This window comes from Vombatus ursinus, unplaced genomic scaffold, assembly GCF_900497805.2.
Source record: "Vombatus ursinus unplaced genomic scaffold, bare-nosed wombat genome assembly UNPS02011916.1, whole genome shotgun sequence".
NCBI classification, from domain to species: domain Eukaryota; kingdom Metazoa; phylum Chordata; class Mammalia; order Diprotodontia; family Vombatidae; genus Vombatus; species Vombatus ursinus.
In genome coordinates this window covers 1,487,826-1,497,372 of record NW_020951694.1, presented here as the reverse complement: position 1 = coordinate 1,497,372, position 9,547 = coordinate 1,487,826, and the positions used below count along the sequence as shown (strand labels likewise).

At 39.4% G+C, this 9,547-nt stretch overlaps 1 protein-coding gene across 1 annotated transcript in view; it reads right to left on the bottom strand.

The window, feature by feature from the left end:
• The window catches only part of DNAH2 (dynein axonemal heavy chain 2), a 123,877-nt gene that overhangs the window by 94,901 nt on the left and 19,429 nt on the right, over positions 1-9,547 (bottom strand). Inside the window, exons 8-11 of the mRNA XM_027857034.1 lie at positions 5,619-5,810; positions 3,061-3,218; positions 2,553-2,640; positions 1,933-2,138 (exon numbers count right to left, since the gene is read on the bottom strand). Coding sequence (XP_027712835.1) covers positions 1,933-2,138; positions 2,553-2,640; positions 3,061-3,218; positions 5,619-5,810 — 644 coding nt within the window. The remainder of the gene's footprint in view (positions 1-1,932; positions 2,139-2,552; positions 2,641-3,060; positions 3,219-5,618; positions 5,811-9,547) is intronic.

The window sequence follows — 9,547 nt, the reverse complement described above, 5'->3', positions numbered from 1 at the left end:
AGATAGATAGATAGATAGATGATAGATAGATAGATAGATAGATAGATGTTTGGTGAGGCAATTGGGGTTAAGTGACTTGCCCAGAGTCACACAGCTAGTGAGCGTTATGTGTCTGAGGTCACATTTGAACTCAGGTCCTCCTGACTCCAAGGCCACCTTATTAATGCCAGACTTTGTACAGATACCCAGTTGGCTGAGTCCATCACAGTTAGGAACTCCTAAACTTAAAGAGATCTGCCAGGCTCCATCAGCCTTCCTGACAGCAGGCATCACAGGCATAAGTCACCACACCTGGCCCAACCCATTCCTGACCAAGAAACCCTTCTACATTAACTCTTAACTAGTGTTTGTCTAGCTTTTGATGAAAAGTAAAGCAGAAACCCATTACCTACTAAAGTAACTATTCCACTTTTGGACAGCTCTTTCTGTTACAAAGTTGCTTTTGTTTTGGTTCCTACAAGAAGCCTACATCAGCCTAAAATTTCAACTCATTACTCCTAGAAGGGTTGAGCACATCTGGGACTAAACAGAATAAATCAAATCCCTTTTTCACACGACAAGGCTATAAGTTCTTAAAGCTAGCTATCATATTGCCCTACAAAGTTTTCTCTTTTGGCCAAATACTCCAATTCTTTCAACCAATTCTCATATGACATGTTTCTCCAGTCTGAACACTATTCCCCTCTTCTATACACATTATAGTTTGTCTATTTCCTTCCTAAAATGTGGTGCCCCAAACTCAACAGAGTTCAGTTATATGTGATAGTCTGACCATTTCAGAGTACGGTGAAATCATTATTTCCCTATCTCTGGATGCTATGCCTCCCTTAATGCAGTCTAGAATGGCATTAGGTTATTTCATTGCCATGTCACACTATTGCTTTGAAGTGACTCTATAAGGCTGCCATATCCTTCTCACCAGAACTATTAAACAATCATATCTTCCTTATCCTGTACTTGTGAAATTGATTTTTTGAACCCAAGTATGGGATTTTGTGTTTCTCATTAAATTAAATTTCATCTTATTCAATTCGGCCCATCAATCTAGCTATCAAGATTTTGATGATTCTGACTCTGGCATCCACCTGATCCTCCCAGTTTTATATGACGTGGAAAGTTGACAAGCCATTGATTAAAAAGCTGAGTTAACATAGGACCAAGGACACACTCCCTAGAACACTCCATTAGACATGTCATGACAAGTAACATCAGCCTAGAATGACTATTCTTGGTTGGATCCAGCCCAAACCAGTTCCAATCTCACCTATCACCTAGCCAATATTTCCCCATCCTGCCCATAAGGCTAGCATGAGAAACTCTGGCAAATGCTTTATTGAAACATAATATACAGTATATTTATAACATGTTCCTAATCTACTGGTCTTGTTATCTTGAGGTCATGAAGTTAATGTGGCATGTCCTAGTCTTGAAAAACAGGCTTTCAGTGATCATTGCAATCCTTTCTAAGTATTTACAAACTGTTTCTTTAATTATGTGCTCTAGAATTTTCCCATTCAAGTTCACTGGTTTGTTTTACCCTCTTTTTTGAAAATTGGCCCATCTGCCCTTCTCCTATCCTGCGGCACCTCTCCCATTCTCCAACACCTTTCAAAGATCACTGACGGCAGTTCAACAATCATTTGTGCCAATCCCTTTCACTAAGATAGGATGTAGTTTTTCCAGGTGTCGTGAACTCATTGAGGGCATCCGGGTGCCATATGACCATTGTCTCCTCTCTTTTGGGTTTCCTCTACCTGCTAATTATTTGCCTATTTTTCTTCCCAGTCCAAAGCTCACTCTTAAAGACATGCATCAGACAAGTCCCTTAACCCTCCCTGATCCTGTTACCTTCTACTCTTCTATTCACTTTTCTATTTCTACTCAGCCTTCCTTCTGTCCCCTTCTTTGGATTCGCCCTCTGGTGCTCCCTACCTATTATAGTCTTCATGCCAAGATGTGTTCTTGACATCCAGGATGCCCCCACGAACAGCCCGTAGCATGTGCAGATTCTTATGGAAGATGTCCTCAATCTCCAACAAATTACGTGCTATTTGGGGCCCTTCAGCACCAAAGAAACAGGGCATATCCTCCTGCTTGCCATCCTCCCAACGAGCAAAGTGGTACTGGCAGTCACAAACCTAGAAGAGATTCCACATTTGGTCTCCTTCTTCCCCCTTCTTAGCCTAGGAGTTCCCAGCCAGAAAGCTTGGGGATTTTGCTATACATGATCATACTGCATCTAGTAAATAGGGTCAGTAAGAGGCATAGGCTCCTGGGATGGAATTAGGGATAAAGAGCTAGGCCTAGGATATTGGGCCAATGATAATGATGATTTTAAGAGCTTAAGGGAAAGAAGGAACATCAGGATGATGAAAAACCTGTAGCTGGGCTGAAGAGGGAAGGAGTCAAGTCATTCTGCAGTGCCTAGCACACAACAGTCACTTAATAAATGCTTGTTGATTGATTAGTCCCTACTCCCCTGTCTCTTCAGGCTCCTGAACAAGGACTCTGCCATTGGTTTTGGTTCCCCACCTTAACCAAAGTCTCCACACCTCAATAAGGTCCCTGCAACGCTGCATAAAGGCATCAACCTGGGCAAATATGCTAGTCTGGTCCAGGACCCAGCCCCGGGCAGAGAACCTGAGTTGGGAAGTAGAAAACACAAGTATCATAGTTTTAGATCCACTGGCAGGAGGTACAATGTTAGATTAGTACTAGATTCACAGGAGTCTATAGCAGAGAGGTTAACTTTAAGGGCTTACAGTGGGAATAACCAGAGACAGGGAATGATGTATCTAGGTTCTAGGCACGATAAACAATCAAAACTCTGGGGTCCATCTCTGGAGGGAAGGGGAGAGAAGGGAAGTTTCTGGGCATAGATATGGGTTACTGGAGAGAGAGTGGGAATAGAGAATAAGATACGTGGGTCCAAAGAGAAGAATTAAGTAGGGACATGAAATTTGTGACTATGAGAACTCAAAAGTAAGGACTTGGTCCAGGAGGCAGATTCTGCTATCTTTGGGGCTAGGGAGGAGTCAGGGGAAAGGTGACATAACCTACTTGGTATGTAATTGTACAGCCAGCATGTAGTGGTCTTTCCAGGCCTGACAACAGTCTATGCAGCTGTTTAGACTATCTTTGCTAGAATTGACATAGCCTTCAAATATCCGGTCCAGGGAAATGTCATGGCAACACAAACGAATGATTTCGTTGCTCATCTGCGAGGACAAACTGATTTAACCCAACAAACTATAGTCTCCCTCCATCCCCACCCAATCATCCCAGTCCTTTCTTTGAGTTACTCTAACCACATCCCCAAGTCTTCCTTGACTTATGGTTTCCTTTGCCTCCAAGGGTAACCCAATCCCAGCTAGGTACCGCATATCTGGTTTATGAACCTTCATACTTTGGTTTAGGTGGCCCCTTGGCTCTAACCACCTCATCACCTCTCACAAAGACTCTAGCCTCCTAACTGATGTCCCTCATTCTAGCCTCTTCCCTCCATTTCTTTTTTCTTTTTTCTTTGTTTCTTTTTTTTTTTTTTTTGGTGAGGCAATCGGGGTTAAGTGACTTGGGTCACACAGCTAGTGTGACAAGTGTCTGAGGCCACATTTGAACTCAGATCCTCTTGACTCCAAGGCCAGAGTCATCCACTGCGCCATCTAGCTGCCCCTCCCCTCCATTTCTAATCTGTTGTGCATCTATCAAAATGGTCTTTTCTAAGGCTAATGTTGATTTGGTACACAAAAACCTTGGATGGCTCTCTACTGCCTTTAGGATAAAGCCCAGAACACAAGGACCTTCAGAATCTACCTCCCTTCCTAGCCTCATTCCATATAACTCCCATTTATGTATTCTGTGTTCCCATTAAACTGAGTACTACTAAGCCATTCCCCAAATTTCTCCATCTCTGTGCCTCCATGCATTTGTATTAGCCATTCCCTCAGCCCTGGCCCACAATCCCTTCTCATCGCCATCTTTCAAAGTCTTTACCTTCTTTCAAGGCTCAGCTTGGGTGCCACCTCTTGTGTGTAACCTTTCTTGATTTCACCCCCTAACCCAAATGTTAATGGCCTCTCCTGCTTCAAATGTGCCTAAAGGGCTGAGTTCTCCCTGGCGTGTACCTCATAACTCCCTGCCTTGTGTTGCACTTCTCTGTGGACATGTTGCATCCCCCAGTAGAATGGAAGTACCTTGAGAGCAAGAACTATTTTGTTATCCCCAATGCTCTGCAGATGATAGTCACTTAATGCAATTAATTGCATTGAATTTATTTAAATGAACTCCCAAATTCACCCCTACACACACACACACACACACACACACACACACACACACTCCCCTGTTTGCCTCAACCATAGCCACAGCCCAGTTGGCTCCTTTATAACTTATTGCTGCCTCACTTTAGGTATTTTACAACTTTGAGGGAAATGGCCTTGATCAGGCCTTGAACATTTTTCATTTTTAAATCCCTCTTGCTTCAGTGGATAGGACAGAATCATTATTCTCAGGAAATTCTGAGTATATGTTTGTTGAATTAAATTCCAGCATAAAGAGAAAGAAGACAGCAGTCCCCCATAATCCTAATCCTTCCTACCAGAACATCCAGTCTCAAAGTCCTCCTTCCAAGGGGCAGCTAGGTGCAGTGGATAGAACTCTGACCTTGGAGTCAGGAGGACCTGAATTCAAATATGACCTCAGACACTTGACATTTACTAGCTGTGTGACCCTGGGCAAGTCACTTAACCCCAATTGCCTCACCAAAATGCAAAAAAAAAAAAATCCTCCTTCCTAAGACTCCATTCCTCCAGACACAAAGAATTCAGCTCAGGTACTTACCTCCTTAGGGCCTGAGGCAGAGAATAATTTTGGAAAACAAATGTTCTGTTTGGCTTCATGCTTTTCAAATACCTCATTTGATCCTCACAACAACCCTGAGAAGTAGGTAATATTATTATCCCCATTTTACAGTTGAGGATGCTGAGGCAGACAGGTTAAATGACTTGCCTTGGGTCACAAAGCTAGTATGTGTCTGAGGCAGGATTTGAACTCAGGTCTTTTTGATGCTAGGCCCAGCACTCTATCCATTACACCACCTAATATGACATGTAAGCCCAAGAAACCTAGAAATAGCAGCACATTCCTCCACTCAGATTACTAACCCTGCTTCCAATCTGATCCCACAGCCATTACCAAAGAGAATAACTCTTGTGAAGGTACAAGCTGCAGGTGCTGTAACTCCCACTTCTTCAGAAGATACCACTACTAAAGATGCAGAAAAAAAAAGTTCTGGCCACCAAATCCTTGCCATTGTCAAATGGTTCATCATCAGAAATGAAAATGGTTTTACCAAGGGAAATGATACATCATCATCTGCTTTGCTACTGTACCCTATGGACCAGTGGGGCTTTCTATGTGACTTACAGCTAAAATCTCCTAGATGTACTGCTTACCCCTACTAAAATGCTAGCTTCTTAGGAGTAGGGATTGTCTTGCTTTTCTGCCCTTCCGTGCCCTTGAAGTCCCCTAGGACCCCTAGATAATCTTTGGCTCAGTGAAGTTAGTGAATGAGTCTCAGAAAACTCGGGAAACAATAAACCCATCCTCATCGCACAGACCTTTCGGAAGAGGGAGGTGAGCCTCTCACGAGAATTATAGAAAGGGGAGTTGACCCAGATAACGCGGATGAGGTTGAGCAGTAAAGGGAATTTACTAGGGATGTCCTTAGGCCGCAGAAGTGCCAGTTCCTGATAGGGCTCCTTCAGGATTGACAAGAATGTCAGATTTGACTGTGCTTGCTGGGAACCATCCTACAAGTGAAAAAATGCTGAGTTAGTCATCAAAGAACACATTAGAACTGGGGTTCTTCATCTCATTGGGTCCCCATCCTAACCTGCCATCTCCATGATTATCCTTCTCAATCTACCTAACCTGGCATCAATTATTCCACAATGCTATCTCTCCTCAGAACTTCTGCCCATTGCTTGCACTATATTTTCTCTAGTTTATATGTTACTCTGAGAGTATTACATCTTTTTCTACAAGTATGTACCCTATAATACTCCATTACAGCAAGTACCCTAAGGAAAGGCTGTGTTTCCATTTCCCCTCTATTCCAGACTCTGCACACAGCAGTCTCAATACCAACTATCCAGTCCCCAATACATTTTGCCCAACAGCCTCTCTCTCTGTCTCTTGCTGTCTCTATCTGTCTCTCATATATGTGTGTGTGTGTACATACACACACACACATACACATACCCCGTGCAATAGAGCCATCATCACTCATCAACCTCTCTTCCCTCTATGTCATTTGGCTCATAAATATAGGCAAAGAGGAATCAAAACTATCACTTTTTGCAGGTGATATCATCTACTTAGAGAACCCTAGAGATTCAACTAAAAAAATTAATTGAAACAATAAACAAAAAGCTAGATTAAAAATGAAACTCACAAAAATCATAATACATATACAGATATAGATATCAATATTTGGAGGGATCCACCTACCAAAATGTGGTGAGAATAACTTGTTTTAAGCTTCCATTTTGTGAATGAATAATTGTTACATAAAAAGTTATTTTTCTGTAAATGTGTACCCCAGATTTGGTAACCAATTGGTAATTAATGATAAGAGGGTCTCTCAGATTTGGTAAAGAACTGCTAATGACCTGTGTCCTCCAAATCTAGTAAACAACTGAGAAACACTTGTTATTGATGTTATCTTTGATTGATAGTTTGTTTCATCATATCTTCAGGTAATCAATCACCACACAAAACTTGGTCATAACCAGCTAATGCCTATAGCCAAAACTTTAAGAAACCCACCAGAGATCCCCAATCTTCAGACTGATCTTGGGTCATAACTGAGGCTGGCTCCTATGTACCTCTGTTCCCTTCACTTAAGATTAAAGTATCCCCTATGTTCACTTGAAGGCATTATTGATTTGCTAATGAAGATTTGTGGATTTATCAGTCAACCACCTTGGAAGAAGACATGTGGTCTTCAGTTGGGCAGAGAGAGAACCTTGTTATAGAGTGCTGATATAACATACGCTGACTGGGAAGCCCTAGGAAATTAGGTTGATGGTTTGTTCCTAACGGGGTTGATGTTTATATTGTCTAACAGATAATATAAACTAATTTTCCTACACATTTGATTAATAAAGTTTGATTACTAGCATATACATCTAATTAGTGTTTCCACAGCACTAGTTAGCATAAGTAACAGTAAATTGATTTTGCATGTTCATCATGAATCACACAAGACAAACACAGGATTTATACAACTATAACTATATAAAATGTTATTAACAGAAATAAAGATAGACTTAATTGGAGAGGTATTAATTGCATATAGCTGGGCCTTGCTACTATAATAAAAGTAATCTAGACAATATTGTCTAAATTAATTTACTTATTTAATGCCATAATAATAAAACTAAAGTGTTACTTCATACAGTTAGAAAAAAACTATAACAAAGTTCATCTAGAGGAGCAAAAGAACAAGAATCTCAAGGGAAATGATGAAAAAAAGTGGGAAGGAAAGGAGACAAGCTATATCAAATCTCAATCTATACTATAAAGCAGTAATCATTGCAACTCTTTGGTACTACTTTAAAAACAGAAAAGTTGATCCATGGAATACATTAGTTACTCAAGTCCCAGAAACAATTGATCACAGTAGCAAAGTATTCAAAAAACTCAAGGATAGCAACTAATGGATTCAGGAATCACTATTCAACAAAAACTGCTAGGAAAGTTGGAAAATAGCATGGCAGAAATTAGGCTTAGACCAACATCTCACACCACAGACTATAATGAGCTCCAAATGGATACGTCATTAATTCACATCATTAAGACAGAAGAGAATAGAAGGAGATACCTTTCATGACTATGGATAGACTTCTTGACTAAACAAGGAATAGAGAGGATCACAGAATACAGAATTAACAACTGTGATTATATATAACTGAAAAGCTTTTAAACAAATAAAATTAATGCAGCTAAGGCAGAAGGGAAATAGTAAATGGGGAAAAGCCTTTGCATTAAGTTTCTTTGCTAAAAGTTCAATATCCAAGATATATAGGAACTGACTAAAATATGTAAGAACAAGAGCTATTCCCCATTAAACAAGTGGTCAAAGGATATAAACAGGCAGTTCTCAAAAGAAGAAAAGCAAATCAACAACCATCAACAAAAATCAACAAACAACTATGAACAAAAATACTCTAAGTCATTATTAGAGAAATTAACATTTTAAAAATTCTAAGGTTTCACTTCACACTCAACAGCTGGCAAAGATAATTTTAAAATTAAAGCAATAATTGTTGGAGAGGATATGAGAGTACATGACCACTAATATATTGTTGGTGGAGTTCTGAGCTGGTTTTCCAGCCATTCTGGAAACCATTTAGAACTATACCCCAAAAGTCATTCAACTGTGACCCATTGAGCACATATCCCAAAAAAATAAAAGGAAGAGGGAAAGAACCCAGATGTACAAAAATATTCATAGCAGCACTTTTGATATAACAGAACTGGAAACTAAAGGGATGCCCACCGATTGGGGTATGCCTGAATAAATTATGGCAAATAAATGTGACAACACCATAAGAAATTATAAAAATTATAAAAAATTATAAAAGAGGCTTTCCACAAACTATTCCCCAAAACTGAGAAAGTACCCTTACCAGAATCCTTTTATGAGACAAGTATAGTGCTAATACCTAAACAAGGGAAAGATAAAACACAGAGGAAAACTATAGACCAAAATTATTAATGAATATTGACTCAAAATTTTTAAACAAAATCTTGTCGCATATAATTTATTAAGACCACAGAGATTTATACCAGGGATGCGTGGATTATTCACTGTTGGGAAAACAATCAACAGAATTAATCATATTGAAAACCAAAAATCCAAAATTGCATGACCAACTCAACAGATTACAAGAGAACACCTTTGACAATATTCTTTTATGTTAAAAACTCTACAAAGCATAGTTCTAGAGGGACCTCTTTCAAATACCATAAAAAGCATCTATCTAAAATCAAAAGTAAGCATCATATGCAATAGATATATACCAGAACCTTTTCCAATAAATAAGGAAGCGAAGCCAGGATGCCCACTCTCCCCACTTTATATAGTTCTGGAAGGCTAGGAAAAACAATAAGACAAGAGAAAGAAATTAAAGGCATAAAGATAGGTAAAGAAGCAATAAAACTATCCCTATTTGCTGACGATATGATAGTATACTAAAAAAAAATCTAGGGAATCAGCAGAGATACTCAAATAACTACAAAATAAAATATCTAGGGACTGACCTATCAAAGCACACAAAAGACTTGTATAGATCCAATTACAAAGCACTCCTTAAAGAAATAAAAAATATCTTAAATAGCTGGAGGAATATTCAGTATTCATGGCTAGGCCATACCACTATAATAAAATGACAATACTATCAAAATTAATTTACACTAATCATGCTACATCAATCAAATTACCAAGTAGATACTTATTTAAACTTAATAAAATAATAAAATT